Source organism: Dromaius novaehollandiae, chromosome 7, assembly GCF_036370855.1.
Source record: "Dromaius novaehollandiae isolate bDroNov1 chromosome 7, bDroNov1.hap1, whole genome shotgun sequence".
NCBI lineage: Eukaryota > Metazoa > Chordata > Aves > Casuariiformes > Dromaiidae > Dromaius > Dromaius novaehollandiae.
The window spans coordinates 24,449,564-24,469,693 of record NC_088104.1 but is presented as its reverse complement, the minus strand read 5'-3'; the positions used below and the strand labels follow the sequence as shown (position 1 = coordinate 24,469,693).

The 20,130-nt window shown below is 39.2% G+C and overlaps 1 protein-coding gene across 2 annotated transcripts in view; it reads right to left on the bottom strand.

Moving 5' to 3' along the window:
• The window catches only part of RAPGEF4 (Rap guanine nucleotide exchange factor 4), a 164,760-nt gene that overhangs the window by 140,271 nt on the left and 4,359 nt on the right, over positions 1 to 20,130 (bottom strand). For both annotated transcript variants that reach the window (XM_064514967.1, XM_064514968.1), the window contains exons 2-3: positions 9,839 to 9,981; positions 8,640 to 8,728 (exon numbers count right to left, since the gene is read on the bottom strand). In XM_064514967.1, the coding sequence (XP_064371037.1) occupies positions 8,640 to 8,728; positions 9,839 to 9,981 (232 nt within the window). The remainder of the gene's footprint in view (positions 1 to 8,639; positions 8,729 to 9,838; positions 9,982 to 20,130) is intronic.

The window sequence follows — 20,130 nt, the reverse complement described above, 5'->3', positions numbered from 1 at the left end:
GAACCACTTTCTAAGAGAACTTTTGATGAGGCAGCTGTTCAACCTCAGAAATAAATTAACATTGGGGGATGCCAGCTACAGAGCTGGAAGGGTCTATGTTCATTAAAGAAAAGTCCAGGCTTCTATTGAGTGAAAATTCTTTCAGTTTTTTCCCCCAGCCATCATTTCTCTACACAGAGACGTGGCTTCTCTCAGCCAGCGAGGGGGCAAGCCCATCTGGCTTCTTCAAGACTTCAGAGACCTATTTTCTCTCTGCGCCCTGTTTATACATCTCCAATCTCTTGGGGAATCAGGTGTGTGTTTCCTATTATGCCTGTTAACCTTACACTCAAGAATCTCCTGCTGTTCAGTGTAGACTTCAGGAGGATCGCTGCCAGCTAGAAACTCAGTTTGCTGTTCCCCTCTGCAATCCCAGAAGCAGCAGGGGTTCGAGCTGCTGGTAACCAGCTAGAATTCGCACAGCTATTTAAAAAGCAGCATTAAAGACTTTAAAAAAAAAAAAAGAAAGAAAAAAAAGATGTGATTGTTTCCATTGCTATCTGTCCTCTGAACACACTATTAAATGGTAGAGTGTTCAAATCATAGGCTGTTTGTGTATTCTGTTTCACTGACTCTCACTGGCAGGTGAGAGATGCATGCAGTGAGAGAGTTGCTAAAACCCCCCATCAATCTACAACATTATTGAGTTTGTAAGAGCATTCTAGGGAATGGATGAGAATCAAATTTAAGGCTCTGCCCGATTCCCTCCCCCACCATCACAAGACACGTCACTGAATGCTCCTCCCCACCGTGTGACACTATTTTCCAACTTGGTATACAGAATTTTCATACCCTGTGTAAACAACAGAGCACAAAGACATCAGTTACTTAACCGCAGAAGAAGAAAAAAGGGGGGGGGGGGAATCTTTCTCCCCTGTTGTCCATATTCTGTCAGCCTTGTTGACATGAGGAATACATTCCCCTATGAGAAATCCCATTTAATAAAAACAAGGAACAAATGCAATGGGGGGGGGGGGGGGGTGGAGTGGGGGGAAGAATCTGGTGTCTGTGAGAGAAACAAAGAAAATAGGGACAAGTGTTAGGAGGGAAGAAATTGGGCATTTCTTTGAAATGTACATGTATTCAATATTTTTGAATTTATAAGGGAGTTGATGTGTTTAGTTTCATCATTTTAGCAGCCTTGGTACCTTTACCCCACCTCTGCGCTCTCCCCCCGCAGAGCTCCGTACCATCTCCACGTGTAATTGGAGATGTGCAAGAGCCAGCATTTTCAAAAGCTGGTGTTGCATTGCTTATTAGTACTTTGACACAACTCAGTTCATCCTCAACCAAAATTTCCTTTTATAACAGAGAAACAGAGGTAAGTGTGAAAGCAAGGCATCTGCACTGAAATGATTCTCCTGTTCCATTCCCTCCACTGGAGCATGTTTCAACCATTCAGAAGTGAAATCCTTATCAAACTACTGTAAAAGGTAACATGGCAATAGCTTTTCACACTGCAACTGCAGTTTGACAAACGTTAGGCCAGACAAGGTGATTTGCTTAAAGGAAGAATTCTGCTTCTAGAAAGACTGAACACCTTCTATTTCCTAATTAAAATATTTACAGATCAGATTAATTAACATGTTAATTACACTACAGTTATTCCTATACTTTGGTATCTGATCCTATAAAAGGCAAGTGCAATATCTTGGATTTTTTTCCTCAGGTTATTTGGCAGACTGAAGTGAAATGATTTTTCTATGTCTGAATAAGCTAACTTCAAAATCAAAATTAGAACAAGTATGACACTGGAGCTCAGCAGGGGCTAACACATCTTGCTTCTCAGCTGAGCATTTAGTCCATGCTAATTTACACTACACTACAGAGTACAATACAAACCTATCTTTTAGTTTCATGCAGATTATCCCTGACATACGTGTTGGCAGTGGTACACTTGCATGCAGAAAGCAGTATTGCAATGATTGTCCTCTTTAAAACTCTTCCCCTGTTCCACTTCATCTTACCACATACCTCCTTTGTCCTCAGTTTCAGAGAGCCATGAAATTCTTCTCTCTGACACAGATATCTGAATGGCCACTTCATGGCCACTCTTCTCACCAAGACCACTAACCTGTCTGGCTTCTGAGCCACAGTCCTCTGCAGGTCCCTACGACTGACACTGCTGTACCACCAAGCACCCCCATCTCCTCCTTTGAAGCTTTCCTGAAAAGAGCTGATTCTCTGTAAAGTCAGTGCTCTGTTTTCAACTTGGTTTGTTTTTAATTTTTTTTTTTTTTTGGATCAGTAAAAATGAACAATAACCCTATCAAAATATGGGCAGCACAAACTAGCAATGGGTCCCAACCCCCACTGTAATTCAGCTGGCAGACTATACCAAAACTGCAGATTAAATTGCTATTTGGCCCTCTTCTTTCTTATCCTCATTCCTTCCCATTGTATCAGACAGGTACATAAGTCTTAATCATTTGGGGTAAGAGGCACTGAATCAAATACAGTGAAACATAAGGCTGAAGAATCTGGCAAAATGGCATCTTATGTTGTTTAATGGCCCAAAGAAGTTGTAGATTAAAAAAAAAAAAAAAAGAGAGAGAGAGAGTGCGCGCGCGTGAGCGCACGCACACACACACAGCAGTGACTGCACCTCACACTGAAGCTTTTGCTAAAATGGCTAACTCCCCAGTATAAAGCTGAGGATATATCAAGAGTCACCCTTCAGAATCTGTTCGTTTTCAAAGTAGAGTTCGAAAACTTAACTTAGACAAGGCAGCTGGCAATATTTTAAAGTCATTACCAAACTAGGACTACCTCTAAAAGGGACTTCTACTACTATATACATCAGTTATAGCAATGAGTAGGTAACAGTGTCAAATAAAAAGTAAATTTGGAATCTGTTTATAACTAAGTGTGAGGACATTCTTCTGGTGCATTCAGAACAGGCTGCAGTCCCAGTTTGTTCTGAAAGGTACTCACTAAGTCTTTGTGCAACTTTTAAGCACAGTATTTGTCAGGGTATTTGTTACAAACAAGTTGAGGCAAGACCGAAACACTTCATTTAAACTTGCCTCTGCAGTTTCTAGTGTGACATTTTTACCATAACCAGTAAGCCTCCTTCCATCTCTTCTCGATTGCTGAACAGCCAGACAATTCACAGATAATTTGTACAGAGAGCAGACCAGCCACCACCCAGGATGTAGTGGATCGGTAATCCTGTCACATCTCTATATTGTAATTGTATTGTCCCATTTCGATGCCAAATTAAGTTACTGCCACGATCAGGGGCAGCTAGCATATTTCACTGCCTCAGTGGAACAGAACTAGCAATAACAGAGAAATCTGCTCCGGTCAAACTCTTTAAAGCAGCTATGTTAAATAGCTCCATTTCAGAGTAACCATTTTAGTATCAACCACTGCAAGCACTCAGATTCTTATGTATTCTACCACTGCCCTCTTGTGACACAACACAGCTTTGCAGACTCGAGCTATGAGATCCTAGATCTGAGTTCCTGTTTAAGGGAACATTTAAGTCAGTACATGGGACACTTCCTCTTATTATAATAGCAAATAATGAATGTTAACATTCTTATTTCTCTGAATCCTCAGCTTGGTCCTGATTGATATTACTAACATTTTCTGTGAGAAGTCACAGACCAGGTGTCTACATGAGGAAGCTAAAGTGCAGCAAGCATGTGCATGAACTAATGAAGCACTAGCTGCACTGAAGTCTAGATCCATCAGCACATTTACATCAGATTTCTAGACTACATGCCTCTGCAGGGGCAAAGGTCATAGAGGCATTCTTAGTAAGCATTAAATCAAAGAGAGCTTACTCCACTTTCCATGGGAGACAACCATCAAACTCTAAGGGTGACTGCATAAAGAGTTAGCATATACTAACTGCTACACGACATTTATTCCCAGGCTCACTGAAATTTAACTTCCTAGGCAGACAGTAAAAGAGGGATTAATACTATATTTTTAATCAAGATAGTTGATTTACCATATTGATATCAACACTATACTCATCATCATATGATCATTTAAGTTGGAAGAAACCACAGTAGGTCATTTAGGCCAACCTCCTGCTCATCTGAAGTATTAAAATACTATTAGTTGTTTCTAAACAGTTTTTAGCCAGTAGAAATCTAACTATAGTAGTTGCTTCTCTCTTCCTGAAGATATGGCATAGTTCTGTAATTTTTCATGAGACTGTAAGCTTACAAACTTGTAAACTTCTGCATCTGTCATGTTGAGAGCAGAAAACCAAAGTAAGACTGGTCCAGGAAGCTGGAGAAGATGCAAGGGAAATTTAGTAGCAAGCAAACAAGGCAGATGGAGGGCTGAAGACAGAGCAAGACATACATTAGAATTAAAATAGGAAGTGAAGGCTAGCCTGGAACAAAGCCAGTTTGGGGAGCAAGACCAAACAGAAAAACATCTAACCTCTGGGACTCCATCAGAGACCTCATTTCTGGGTGAAAGTGCTGCTAAATGGAAGGAATCACTGTGTCTCAAGAAAGGGGCAAAAATGGAGCTTTCTTTTTTGGGCTCATTTCCTTATATCTGGGAAACAGCAAAAAAAGTTTAAGTCCCAGGGATTTCTGGAACATGGGCAGCTTTCAAGACTCTGTAAACCCTGAAGCAGCAAAGCTGAGGAGCTTAAAAGGATTGTCTGCTACGACCATGAAAGGACAAGGGCAGAATCTGTGGCTTCAGGCAATTCAACAGTGTTCCTGGTTCTGGACATAAGATAAGGGAATTCTTGGAGAGTCTCAGTTACCTCTCTGGTTGTAGGCCAGTATAAATAAATATAACAAATGAACAGCTGGTGTTGAAATCCAGCTAACAGTCTCCAGCTGTCTTGAAAGACCATAACCAGCTTAGTGAAACAATGATGGAAATAAAACAGATTTGAATTTTATTAAGCTTCTATCCCAAAGACTAGAGTGATTTTGTATGGAGAGCTACTCATTCCCTAGCATAATGGGAAAGCAAGATGTCTGAACCAGTCCAAAACAAAGTGCCTCTTCGCAGTTCTGAACCTCCACTTGGAATAAGGTGTTCTCTTGAAGACAAGGTAACTCAGAACCCAACCCATGAGCAGGGCAGAGACCTTATATCTTGATTAAGGAACTGTCCAGAAGGCTACTAGCAGCTCCTGAATCAGTCAGAGCAATGTTGCTTACTACTCATGCATGAGAGTTGAGATACAATTTCTTGTACTGACAGATGCTTGGAGTTAGCAGGTCTCTAGCAGACAGGGAGCAGAAGATGGATCCTGCTACTAGGGTTAATTCTTGACTCTGCTTTAGCTTCCAAAAACTGTCTGAAATTGCCTGTTTTGTAGTTTCGTAAACTGCTCATTTCATGATCACAAAAAGAGGCAAACTGCCTTCTTTGGCACAGGCAGCTAATGTCCAACAACCCTACTTCTTTTAAGGTGACAATACTGTATCTATTTACATGGGTTGCAGGTTAAAGGAACAAAAGTGCGTAATGGTGCTATTAGCAGATGAATTCTCCTCAAATATTTGGAACTCTTTTTCAAGCAAGCGTTCACGTAAGGGCAGAGAAAAATATATTCATTAAATACTGAGCATACTGCAACTATGTAGGAGTCCTTCATCTTATCACCCAGATTCTGCCAAAAATGCCAGCACTGGGGACTCTATTCAGTTACATAACTGGCCAAAAATAATAATAATAATGCCACTTACTGCATCCATCCCATTTCCAACCCATAAGCACAGCATCCACAAACTGCACTTTTCTGGGATCCCCCAGGTCCTTTCTCAAATGCCCTTCAAAGTTTTGCAGTCAGGAACTTCATAGCATGGAAGACATCCAGGCTGGAAGTTAATCATTACCATGAATAGCACTAAAGTAACAGCAGAACAATTAATTATTACCATGGCTTGGCAAAGAAAGCTTTGGCTCCTGGAAGCTGTTAATGGAAAACATGCTCCAGGGTAGGTTACAAGCATTACATCTGGAGCCCTGGTCATCTATTCTTAGCTGGAGCACAATGCTGACAACGGACTGTCAGGGCTGCATGCCTGTGGGGCTGCACTGTATTTTCTCCATCGTCTGTGCTTGCAATGAGTGCAGAAGTATTGCACTCACTAGAGCATTGGCAAGCATTTCAAGCTTAAGAAGGACAATCATCATGCCAACAAGAAAGCTCAGGAAAGCCTGGAACAGGGCACCGAAGAGCTAAAGGAAGGACAAGGAACAAGGCACCAACAAAGGATATGGTACAAACGCCAAACCGGAGCAAAAAACAGAAAACAGAAGACATTGGGCTCAAATACTGTGTACAAGTTCCCACCCACCAAACCTCTCCAGCACTGGTACAGTAAAGGCACTAACTGCTGTCCTTCCAACGGTGAAGTTGTATCTTAGGCAGTGGTAAGAATTCAGTTTGTTGTTCCTGTGAGAAGGAAATGTGAGGTTTAAAAGTTATTGCAGAATGGACTGTGTGAATTGGTAGAGCTATGTGCCTCTTGGCAGGTAAATGCAATGAGCCCAAATGAGCAGGAAAATATATATATTTACATTAGATTTCTTAAAAATCTGAACTGTTCTATCCTCCATATAATGGAGTAAATCAACACTCCAAACAGATTGTTCATTTAACCTCCCTATCCTGAAATCTTATGTGGATATATTTCTTTCTGATTCAGCAAAGAGAATTGTCCTTAGCAATGGTGTAGTGCCATCTTTTGGCAAATAGTAGAAAAGATACCCGATTTCTTTAAACCTGCACAGAAGTGTCTCATGAGAGTACTGTTCTAAATTGTGACAATACCACTGACAGCCAGACCATTCTGAGACTTGCTCAGATTAGGCTAATTATACTCTCTACCAGTCTCTACTTATTATTTTTAGCAACCTCTTCACTATACTGATATGAAAGAAGTTCCTTTTATATCCCATCATTTTATTGTAACAAGTAGAAAGACCCAGTGCTCACAGGCTGCACTGACTTGCATTCTGACCCAGTTTCACCAGAGAGTGTGCGAAAAATCCACAGCTTCTGCCAATCTGCTATGAGAAAGAAGCCTTCCCTGATCAGCTGAACTTTGGGCAAAGAATCAAGACTTACCATTGTACATATGTACACATGCATGCTATATTCAAAGCAGGAGGGAAAAAGAGGGGTAGCATACTTCAAGTTCTGGGTAGCTATAGCAGTAACGTGAAGATGCAGTACGTCCGACATCAGAAGTACAATCCCATGCAGAGCCACCTGACAATCCCAGATCTCAGATGTGGGAACGGGTACAGGACATGATGCAGAGGACTGCCTTCCCAGGAGACACAGCTGTTCTGCTCACAGCAGGGAGCGTGTGACTTGTCTGCACTACATTAAGGGAACACAGGTTGGAGAGTAAAGTGGGGGAAGGGAGGGGTCTAAAGTCTTCTTGCTACACTGGGAAATCCTCATCTGCTTCAGGCTTCCAATACATTTGTGAGCAAAACCAGCATGAGCAAATCCTTGTGCCACAGCATCTTGTAGCTCATGAAGCAGAGCTGCATAGCTCAAGAAAGCTAGTCTTTGCTTGCAGGAGTGTTTCCCAAGGTTTCCGAGCCCCTGCTGAGCTCTGAAGTCTGTGGGAGCTATCAGTTAGGTGCCAGTGCCCAGGCAAGAGCTCAGCGAACACCTGAAAGGGGCTATCTTGCCACTGGGAGAAGCAATGGTTCCTAAGCCAGCCTGACCCATGGTGCTTGCAAAAATAAAGAAAGCCACCACTGAGTTCCTGAGAGCATTCTTAGTACAGCTATTTTCTAAAAAAAAAAAAAAAAAAAAAAAAAAAAAAAAAAAAAAAAAAACCACCACACACACCCCTATCAATATTACTTAATTCAAAGCTAAAAAGCACTGATGTGGCATATCAGGCTACTCAGGAGAAGTATGCATGTGCACATCCTTATTCTGCAGCTACACAGATCAAACTTCCTCCAACCAAAACAGGGCTAAACCCTGTATGTAACTTTTCACAGTACATTATGGAATAGAATAATATAATTCAATTGTTTAATTTTTCTCCTGGAGAAAAATCTTATCTGTTTTTTAATTTTTCCTGACCTCCAAATTTTGTAATTTCAGGAGTGCCAAGATACTGAGAAATAACTTGCAAATTTTGAGACTTTTCCTTGTTCCCCTATTTATTTACAATAAATAGATATTACCTCTAGTTTTCTGGTCTAACATGACAGCAGTTCATCATTTTGTAGTGGAGACTACAGCATGCTGCTATGAGACTGCCCTGTTGGAGGTTTTGGTTTAAACTTTTAGAACAGGTACTAAATTAAAATATTTCCAGAGAAGCAATTAAAAAAAATCTCACAGATCTTTAGCTATACTTCATACAGAACTATGAGAAGAGACTATGATGAGTCCTATTTCATATTCACATGTAGACTCCTTTTCATAGCATTACATTTCAGTTTTCTTGAAATCAGTGGCATGATTTGCCTCTATGGATGAAGGACAAGCAAGACTGAAGGAAACTCAGAAGTGTTTGTGACAAGAAAATATCTGCACAATATATGCCATTTGTTATCTACCTTGATATAAGCCATAATCCTTCTATGTACTACAAAATGGATAGTTTTAAAAAACAGTTGTATTTTACCTGATGGTTGCTTGTATCAGAAACCTTAACATCCAGTGATCCTGTCAGAACAGCATACCAGTTCGTCCCAATATCACCCTGACGAAATACTGGAAAGATGAAATATTGTAAATAAAAGTTGACTCTTTCAACTTTAACAAACATTTTCTCTCAGATTATTGTATTTCTGTAGCCACTGCTGGCACTACAGAATTTGCCACATCAGATTATTTACTTGTTTGATAATATATCCAATATATTGCAAAATACCCATTTTAGTATATTGACTACCAGGCTGCCAGTGGTGTGTGAAAGCACATAGCATTGCTTCACCCATCTCCCCAGTTTGCTTCCTCTTTCACTGCTACCTTAGCCAATAAATAGATACTTTCTGAACAATGTCCCCTTGATATTCAGAATCTCCCAATGCCGATACAGTTCCCACTGACTTCAGTAAGAGCTCTCGCTGAGAAACAACTGCAGGACTTCGATATTCAGACATTTCAGCCACGTGATCACCGAGCATCAGAATTCCTATTGCTCGAAACAAGCCCCAATCCTGGGTGCCTAAAGCATGCCAAATTTACCAGAGGTGTTTCAGAGACTTCATCAAACATCATCTACATCAAGTCTCCATCAGCTGTTCCCCTGGTACAGCACTGGGAACTCGCACATTCCCATCACAGGACCACCACTTATCTCCATCTCCGCTTCATGGACCAAGCACAGTGGTCCAGCTTCATCTGGCACACAGGATGCCAGGGCGGGCACAGAGCTGTTGTACCCCACAGCAGTATGCAGCTCTGCAGATCTGTCTTACGCTATCCAGAGCGACTGCAAGTCATACACTATTAGTGATATGCCCAGGTGAGAGATTTCACTTCTGCCCTGACATCACAAAGCACCCTAAAAAAGGAGATCAATAATACATTTATAGGGGAAGAATGAGGCTTAAGTGCAATGACTTGCTTCTAATCTGTCAGCAAAACAGTGGCAGAGTCCTAAATCCAATAATGTAAGCCTTGTTGCCATAGATTCACCACAGACTGTATTTGTGGAACAAGCAACACTTTAGTCCTGCCTACCCCCATGACTACGACTGTAAACATTTTTATGGCTATTCCACTAGCTTCGCTCTCTCATTGATCTCCTAGAGACAATCCCAGCCTAAACGCCAACTTAATCTACACAAAACAGATCACCATATGAAGCTCTCTTACATGTGATTCCCTTTTCCAGATTTTCATAATATCCACAGAGACATATCTGCTGGAGAAGGTTTGGATGAAATTTCTCAAAAGCTTTCACTTCTTTCAGTCGAGTGAATATTATATCTACATCTTCGCTGGAACGTTCCAAGGGCCTGCAAGACAAAGGACAACGGTTCTCAAAGGCTTTATCAAACAAACAACACCCCCCCCCACACACACACACACACACACATAATATATAAACCAATTAAAATGTATTTTCTAAGGACATGATGAAACAAAACATCCCACCATCAGTTATCAATATGAGCATAATTATTATTGTTTTAACACAGGCAGTGTTCAGAAACCCCATTTAGCACCAGAGCCATGCTGTAGCAATAACTGTACAAGTAGGTATGATGGTACAGTCCCTATCCTAAAGGGGCTTGCAATTATAAACAGAGTTATACATTTATAAGCATACAAGAGGCCTGTAGAACTACTGACCAAAGTAGCAGTTTTCTATCTGGCTAAAAGAGAAACTTCAGATAGTACCACTACCTCTTCTGTCCATCTCTCTCTGACATTTAACTGGGCACAAACTAACCTGAGTGCTCAGTTCTCTTTTTTCACTTGCAGGCAAGAGTGACAGTATTAATAAGCACATTCTCTTTCACTCTCTTACATTTTCTTTCTCTTGGTATTGGACAAGTTATATACACAAGCAAGATAACAATCTTAAGAACTGTTCGTTGGTAAGGGCAAAGAGTTTTAACACACCTCTAAAAAGTGACAACAAACAGACAGATGAATCCTGAAAATAACTGGAGGTAGGATAAGACTTCTATACTGAAGAGTAACTAAAAAGATTAGGAGTGTTGATGCATTACCATGAACAGAATAAAAGCAGACAGAATGCAGTAAGTGAAGAGTATACATAATATGTGTCCTATTTTCTTTCCTTTACAGGAAAGTGTTCCTGGATAAAAAATAAGCAAAACATTAAAAACTTAAAAGGAATTACATTAAAAAAAAAGATTTCAACAAAAAAGAAATTATAGAATTCCTTCCAATAAGGTAGCACATAGACCAGCAGTTCAGAAAGTTATAACATATTTATGAAACTAATACAAATTAGTTTAGTAAAATACATTTTAAACATGATTATCAAATATTATGAATCAGCAGGTAAGCCAACCACTAACTGACAGCATTAGAAAGAATCTTTCATAATAGACTAAGCACCTACTATTAAGCAAAGAAAGAAACAGAGTGTTCTTAAGAGATTATATTAAAAATGCAGGTGTAGGAGTCACAGAATGACAAACAGTTGTCTGTGATCATTAGACCTATCATTCAATCAAATGCTGCTAGTTAATTTGACAAAAACATTTATTTACCCAATAGATGAGTTCTTCAAAATCAACTGAAATTACATAGTTAACAGTGAACAAAGCCTAAGGTAACAAATACTTACCCTTAACATTATGGTACCCTTAACACTGTGTTATATCCACAGTATAAACACCTCTTCTAACAAGAGATTTTTACTGATTCCGCCTCAGAATCAAAGACTTGCAGGAATCTAAGCCTTTGTCCCAAGAAGGAATCAGAGGTCCCACTTATACTGCATCTCTGACTCTTAATTTCCTTACTAAATCAAGTCCAGGAGGGATTAAATCTTTATCCTCACTTACGATCCAATTTACCCTGATTAACTACAGATGAGAGTAATAATGCTCTAGTGTTTATGGTTGCTTCTGTATCACCGTGACACCCTTTCACCACTTCAAACCACAATCAACTACAACAGCTCCCTTCTGAAACCCTTCAAGTAAGATTTTCACCTATATCTTTTTTTTACTGTGCTCTAGCTGACAGATACTAAGAAGCACTAATTCTCTTGTCAAAACCCTTTTAAGAAGATTAGGAGGTGCAGCTTGCAGAGTTAAAATCCATTTATATGCGATCCCTACCCAAACCACACCAGCACTTAGAACACCAACTCCCTGAATTTATGAACTCTCAAAATTAGCAGCAGAACTTGACAAGTAAAGAAAAGAGTATGGTAATGATTCTCAGTATATCCCATTTTACTAGAAAAATTCTGGGTGTGAGACTGTTTCATTCATACAGCTGCCCATACCAGACTTTGTAGAAGTCCCTCAGCTCATTTGCATGGGATTTACCGCAGGATCTGGGTGCCTGTGTTTTCAAACGGTTTGATGCAGTGGGACAGGGAAAAAGCAAGCAGGATTAGCATATATGTCACAGGTTCTCCAAGTTTAATTGACACTCTGTTCTCTCAGTGTTTTTCCTGAAATGTAAGTGCAGAAATCTCTCTTACTTTTGGTTCTGCCGAAAGGACAAGCTTAAGTGCTTGGGGGGATTTAAGTCATAAAATGTGTAGGTGCTTTTTTTTTTTCCTGAGAGCTGCTGAAGGCTACCGAGAGGGGGTTTCCACCTGGTTCAGGACAAGGAGAGTAGGGGCTCACTTCCCTTGAGGTGGCAGGGAACATCTTGTGGAGCGGATTAACGGCAGGGAAAGCTCTTCTCACAAAGCTGCTTTGCAACCCCAGTAAAGCGAGTCCTCGTGGAAAGAGGCATTCTCACAGGTGGCTGAGCCATGCTCTTCACGGTTTTAAACATCAGCGCAGCAGTCAGAAGCCAAAATCCCTATTTATTGGCAAAGATCAAACGAAGTGATGTGTTCCTAGGGACTGACTTCAGCAAGCAGCTGACCTACAGTGCTTTGTATGAGCAGGAGCAGGAGCATGTGAAGCGGCCAGTAAAAGGGGGACAGGCAGATGTGCTCTATACAAAAAGAGGAATTCAAGCTTCCAAGTAGTATGCACAGTAGCTATCTGAAAATTGATATATTCATTACAGCATTCCATAATAATTCATTATTGCAAGCCAATTGTTTCAATAGCCCTTTCTCAGAATACACTGGGTTTCATATTATTATGTGTATCTAATTTTTCACAAATATTCTTAGTAGGAGGGCATATATTTTGATCTAGCGCATTTGGAAACTGACCTACAATTTGGGAGTGGCTTTCAATGAATGATTTAACTGCTAAGCTATCTTAGAAAAGGTGTGTTCTCCTCCAGACGTGTTTCCCCAAAAAAGCAGCAGCCAGCTGAAATTCATCAACACTAGGTGTCCCAAGCAGAGGTGGCCCTTGGTCCTTACCAGGACATGGAATTTTGCATCTGTAAAAACTCCAGACTGTAGTGTAAGAGTAATAGCAGTAGTACTCAAATTCACTTCTATTAGGTGTTTATAATCTGTAACAATCACACTGGTTTCAAAATAATAGTTTTAGTTAGTGAGAGAATGTAACGAGAATAATGAGGCACCATGGTGTCAATTAATTGTTCCTCCACATGCCTTCAAAATTCAGGTTTAAGCACTTTCAACAAAATATCTTTTAATAAAATTATCAGCATTGTAACTGTTGTCATCATCACTAAATCAACATTAACACATCTATTTATGATGCCAAATTTTGTTTTCTGTCTTCTAAGTACAAGCTGCCTGGCTTGGAACAACATCAGTATCGGATAATATAAACTAACTTTCCTCCTCATTGCAGCTACCTTATCAACTTGCTGAAAACTTGACTTTTGTTAAAGCAGGGTTAGTAATAATAATTAAACAAATAATATAGTAAAATACTCTTTAGCACATTAATAATTAAACATATAATTAGAAAAGTACGACTAATGGCAGATGGAGAATTATTGAAGATTTACTGTCACTGTAGTCACACTGATAGGTGCAGTGATATCAACCCAGACAGGAACTGTTCTCTAAGCAGGGAGACTGGCTACATAGGTCACCCCAGGAGAGGAGAATCTTCCCCCCTCACCACTTCCTGTGTAGCCTTTGGAAAGGCTTTTGCAGACACCAGGATCAGAGCACCTGAAGTCACTCCTCCATGATCACCACTCCCGTTCACTACAGAGAAAGCCTACAGAGATTAGCCCCCGGCGCTAAAGACGCTGCTGCTGAGTATCTCCTTCTGTTCTGTTCTGCAACACCGACGCTACCGCACTACTGAAGTGTTCCCCCACTGCTGGTGCCACAGAGTTATAACTTGCTAACTACAGGCATCAGAAGTTAAAAAATCCATTTCAGTGAGGCTTCAAGTATGCGATTTAAAGAAATCCCCTGCGATCTCTACTAAAGCTTCCATCCTTTCCTAAATGCACTGCTGTTCTTGAAAGCCCAGCTTCACTTATGGAATACGACCATAGTTGAATCTAAAAGTGGGGATAACTCTCTTTTAAATCAATTAAAATCCGTCAGGTCTCACCAGCTTGGGAGAGAGATCAGCTAGAGCAGAAGCGCTTTAAGGCAAGGCCATCCTTCTAGCAGAAAGATCTATGACTCTATCCAGTGAAGCTCCCACCTTCTCTCTAGGCTGCCTTCAAGCTCACTCAGATGTATTTAAAATAATTTTTAAGTAAAACAAACTGTGAAAGTGATACATCTGTCTTCACCTTGTTTGATTAAAAAAAAAAAAAAAAAAAAAAAAGCTTTAATCCCTTTTCCCAACTTTTCAGCAACTCTGTGGGGCGGCTCCCCCTATACCCTGACTTCCCTCAAGTCTGCAGGGTCCAAGCCCAGACCGAGGTTCGGCAGCTGCCGTAGTACCCACACTGCACTAACTGGCCCAGCCACCACAACCGGGTAAATGTCATGTCTTGACCGTAGCAAATGCAAGGACAAAACCATGTGGGAGGAATGACATCGATTTAGAAGTTCACACTTCATATCTCTTACCCTTAAGAACAATACATACATGGGTGACTCCCACTTATGATCTTCAGTTTAACGTGTTCTTCTCTAAATTTATTTCTTAACAGGGTACTGTGCTGATATCTGATTTCACTGCAGCCACAAGAGGTAAGCACTTCTCGTATTATAAAGCAGGAATACAAACTGATCATGAAATGATAAAAGACAAAGCAGGAGTATTACATTTCTTTTCACTAACCTTCAAGCCTTTCTGCTTTGTTTGAATGTTTTATCCAGGTCCTTATTTATATTACTGATTTGCCTCTTCAGAGCACTGCACAGTAGGTCTTATGTGGCATTAATATTTTCACTTAAGACACATCTATCTTCCGTCTCTTTCTGCTTCTTTGCAGGCTATATGTAGCAATACAACATCACAGCTACACACAAGTGACAGCATCAATACTTGTTATACATCTGTGTTCGATAAGGCTTCTTTAAAAGATATTTTACCCCTGATTTATTGGTTGTCAAGATTTCCAGCATGTATTTCTACACAGAAAAAAAAATTTTTTGACAATTTTTCTGCTTGACTATCTGTAACAGGAGATTAATAAAATAAAATAAAAACTGCCAGAAGTATAGCTTCAGAAAGCTATCGCATATTTGTAAGTGCAAACTATTCAAGCTGAAAGTTAAAAACATATACAGAGGAGAACTGCAATTATTCTTCACCTATGTAGAATCTGGGCAAGCATTTCTGTTCATATGTAGCATATATAGCTTCATAAAAGAAACTATTTTAGTGGTAGTAAGATTCAATATTTGAATGTTTGCATGTGCCATGAAAGATAGAAATCACCAGAACCACTCCTGTTACCAGTTTATAATCAGTTAAATGTAGAAATATGCTAGTTAACTTAGAAGAAAGAAACAAGTCGGGGATTTTTGTTTGCTTTTATTGAGATTACCTAACTATAATCTATTACTTTCTCTTCTAACATATATGATATGTCTTTTTCTTCAGGTTCTTTGTCATAATTGGTTTGACACTTGAAAAAGAAAAGATAGAAGATAGCTAGTTTTACCTTCTTTGCCAAGACACCTGTAAAATTTCAAAATATTTATTTGTGTAATATCTGTTCAAAAATCCGAACCATGATCTAAATGAGTGAAAATCATTGAAATCTATTATTTCCTTTCCTTGATCTTTTAAACTCTTAAAAGGGCAATATTGCATTTCAGACCACAATGAACAGCCCATGAAGGATGAACAGGTATGATATATGTCTTCCACTGGAGAGGCTGTTTGTAGTAGCAAATGCAACATCACAGTACATAATAGAAAAAATAAACTAGTTCATCCCTGGGTTAAACTTGGAACACCTCTTTGAAGATGCAAAGGCAAACGCTGTGAATTGGAAGCTACTGGTAACTGCTACCATGGATCATTTAGTGAATTTTACTAGTATTTTAAAGTATATTTTGCTTTGGCACGTGAGCAAAGAATAGCTAGGAAGGCCATTTCAACTCAGATCATTCCTCTGCGCTAGCTCTACTTTCTCCCACCTTTTCCTGTCATGCAGAAAAGTAAAGGAGGATGCAGCAGAATAACAGTACCAACACATCATTTCTTCCCCCGTATCAGTGAGAGGAGGATGACACAGAAGCACCTCTCTCTTCCAAGCACTGCTGTAGAGCTCAGAGACTTTTTGTTTCTCTTCAAAAAAGGAAGGCTTAAAGGAGGGATACTGCTGGACTAACAAAACACTTTAGACCTATAGTAAGAGACCAAAATCTATAAATGAAGTTACTTTTAATCCGAAGTAATGTCCATACAAGGGTTTACTTTTATGGGAGCAGAATGCAATCAGTTCTTCCGAACATGTGCTTTGCACTTGGTAAGGCAGTATTACCAAATCGAAGCTTTCAGCATTCACATTTCAGCTCCTCCTTTCCTTGTCCCCTCCCCATGAGGTTTTCAAAAAATAATCAAATCACAGCTCTGATCTTTTGCTTTCTATTTTTCTGAGATTTTAGAATTCCTGTTTTCACATTTTCTGTGACACACAGAAAACGAAAGTTAATTTAAACCCCCTTCCCTAGAATTCTTATACAAATCATTCCAGAGTTAGTCTAAAAAAACTGCTACACAAGCAGCAAAACTGATGATGCTTCATTTCCCACAGGTTACTACTGTCCCCAAACCCAGAACCCCTGCAACAATCTCTAATGTCCTGCTATGCAAGACACAGAAATGCTGTAGATAAACCAGATCTATGTACTTGCTGACTGGCCAGCCAGCTATTATAAATTCTGTCAAGCAGAATTTATGATAGTTGAGCTCTACCTTTCTCAGTGAGGGCCAAACAATATAAATGAGAGGATCTCTCCTACGCACACATTTTCATGAAAAGTGAAGGAACTTAATTATATTTGTGCTTTTAACTCTGTTTGAAAGTGGCCAATGCACTGAAAAATTACTGGAGGGCTGGACAGACAGAGCAATCAAGTATGCTTCATTTCTTTACATACTCTACAGAATAAGAAATTATGCGTGCTTCCAACAGGTCAATTTTAGATCTGTGTAAACAGTGGAATGCCAAAAAATATATTTGTTGAGTAATGACATTCATAAAGATTTATCTCGAGCTAAAAATACATTATTTGAACATAAGGAATAAAACATAAAAATAGATTTTTTTTTCACTACATGCTTTTTAAAAGACAAAATACTCCAAGGGAAAAGAATAAATTTACAAGCAATTTTTTTCCTTTTATTTATGAAAATTTGTCTGTATGGCACATGCTTTGTAACCAAAGTCTGACTAAATCTTATTGAATAAAACCCTCCAACTTTCATAAACATGAGCTGGGGCTCAGGACAGTTAACGTTCCGTCTGATAGAAGTAGATCTGGATGAAATTACATTACCCGGCACTGCAACTTCATAATAGACATTAAAAGCACTTTAATATGAAGACAGACTCTAAGATACATTGCAAATGAAATTTATAATTGAACAATATGCAGAAGTGATGATACACTTTGATTCAAACTCTGGCCACTGCCATCCACAAATATACTATGCTAAATGCACCTTTACCCATTTAGAGTCTGCATTTTTACAGCTAACCAATATTTAAAACTTACAGCAGCTATGAAATAACTTCTTCAGTTTTACATTGGCATGCATACGTTTTGACAGTTGCTGAATTCAAAGATGAAGTGGAAAGTCACTTCAGGAAACATTCACTGAAGATATTGATTAAGCAGCAGAATAGTAAGAGTTGCAATCATGCCAAATATAGTGCAGAAAATAGTAACAGAAAAAAGGAAGTATAAGAATGATGAGCTAGTTAAGTGCAGCAAATAATAAGACGCGGATAGAAAACAGATATCACACTGGATATGAAAAAATACTTGCATTTGATAAGTATCCAAGGACAACCTGACTTTCAGGACATGATTTTCAATTAGCTGGTTTGTTGATTTTTCATTCCCTTGCTAAAATATAGGATTTTCTTAAAATAGAATTTTAACTTGCAAAAATAATTCTTTATGAAAAAAGTAAAAGCATCAAATCAGAACACTTGCTCTGTTTAAGGATGTTATTTATCAACAACACTCCTGCTTTTACCAACACAAAACAACTGGCATGTATGCTATTTTCAATGAAACCTACGTTGCCAGGCTCTGAGTAACAACAGTTTAGAAGTCATAAATCTCTTTCCCCTCTACGAGTATAGGAATCTTCACACAATTCTACATTTTTTCCATTCAGATCACACACCCCCTTCCCATCGATCTGGCAATGCTGGTATGACTGGCAGGACAGCAGGAAGAGCCTGAATGGTGGTAGATGAGAATTAGGCCCTCACTCTAAAGGACAGGAGGAAAAAGGAGAGCAATACTAAAAAACATGCAACATAATTAACTGCTCTACAGAATTCTGCCCAGAACACAGAACTCTGGGGATTAAATTCTCACAACATACCAGAAGCAACTCAGACAACGACAGTTTAGATAGGTTTACAGTTTTGTCTGGCAAAAGAGAAACCCTATAGTTGCAAGACTGTACACTGATTGTCCGGCCACTTCTGAAGACCTCCACGTAAACTCGAGTATACTATGTCCTAATGGGCACTGCGCTCACTCGTCTGCTCTGGTGGGCATGACGATGTTTCCGTACACCAATTCCAGGGCAATGACTTTGTCTTCCTCCTAACGCGTTTCCATAAAACTTACGACTTACTGTAAAACCACATGTAACAAAGGGAAGCTGATACTACAGAGAAGCCTAAACCTGTGATGACATAGAATAAAACATCCTGAATATGCTCAAAATACCACTCCTGCTCTTGCTATGAGTTGTTTTGAATTCACGTAGTCAATAAAATGCAGAGAGTTATAAGCTTATGGCAGGCTATATTAATAATTATTTTGATCTCTCTAAGGAGAGGTGGAAAGAAAAAGGGCTTTTTTATTATTCATCAAAGACTGCACCTTTGCACTGGACTAGAAAATGAGCCGCATGATGCGGAAAGAAAAATTCGTTATTATTCATCACTCTCAGAAGACTGCACCTTTGCACGAGTGCTAGAAAGCACTCAGGCTAGGTCTATACTGCTCTGTCACTGAGTTTCCACATCCTGGTGCCTGCTGCAAATATATCCCCGCCCAGACTTGATCCAAGCATACACCAGCTTAGCCACATATTACAGAGAGGAAACCCCAGGCACACAGGCCAACAGGAACTGCAGCATATATCCAAGATTTTGTTCAGATCCCACCTAAGCGAAAAATTACGAGGTTATTTATATGCATTTATTATAAATAAAAAGCAAGTGTAGAAATTTAAAAATATATAGAAATCACTGCATCCTTTTCAATTTCTTAAAAATATTTTTAAAAGTAAATAAAATAGTGCCGTAAAGCATTTCTAAAATATTAATATTAATAAAGTCTATGTCCCAGTATCCTGGAGATATTATATGTTGTAGAGGATGACAAGCTGAGCAAAATAATTCTCCTTATTCCTGTTACCAAAAATTCTCCATTTAGATTAACAGTTCTCCTTTCTAGCCTACCTGTATAATCACAAGTGTCCTGTTGACTACTAAGGGTGTAAGAATAACTTACATCTCATACGTTACAATGAACTGAAAGACAAATCCTGATTCAAGTGCGTTATTGTTATCTAGTTTTAGTTTGAACTTACACGCAAATCTATGGGAGCTTGGCTTAAGGAATAGATCTGAGATATTATCCGGTATGTGTTATTTTGGTTTTGTTAGATGTAAATACTGCAAGTCTAAAGTCTACCAGAATGACAAGGATATAAAAGCTCACTATGTACAATATGTCCTCAAAACACCCTTTCATACTTAAATAATTTATAAACAGCTTAGCAAAGATCAGAACATTCTTAGCACAACAGGCTAGCAAAAGTTACACGCTTTGCTCTGTGATCTGCTCCTCCAGTCGGCTAAGGCATTGAAGGTTATATTTAATACAAAGGAAAACACTGGATACCATAAGCAGATATAAAATTCTAGGATCATCTGACTGT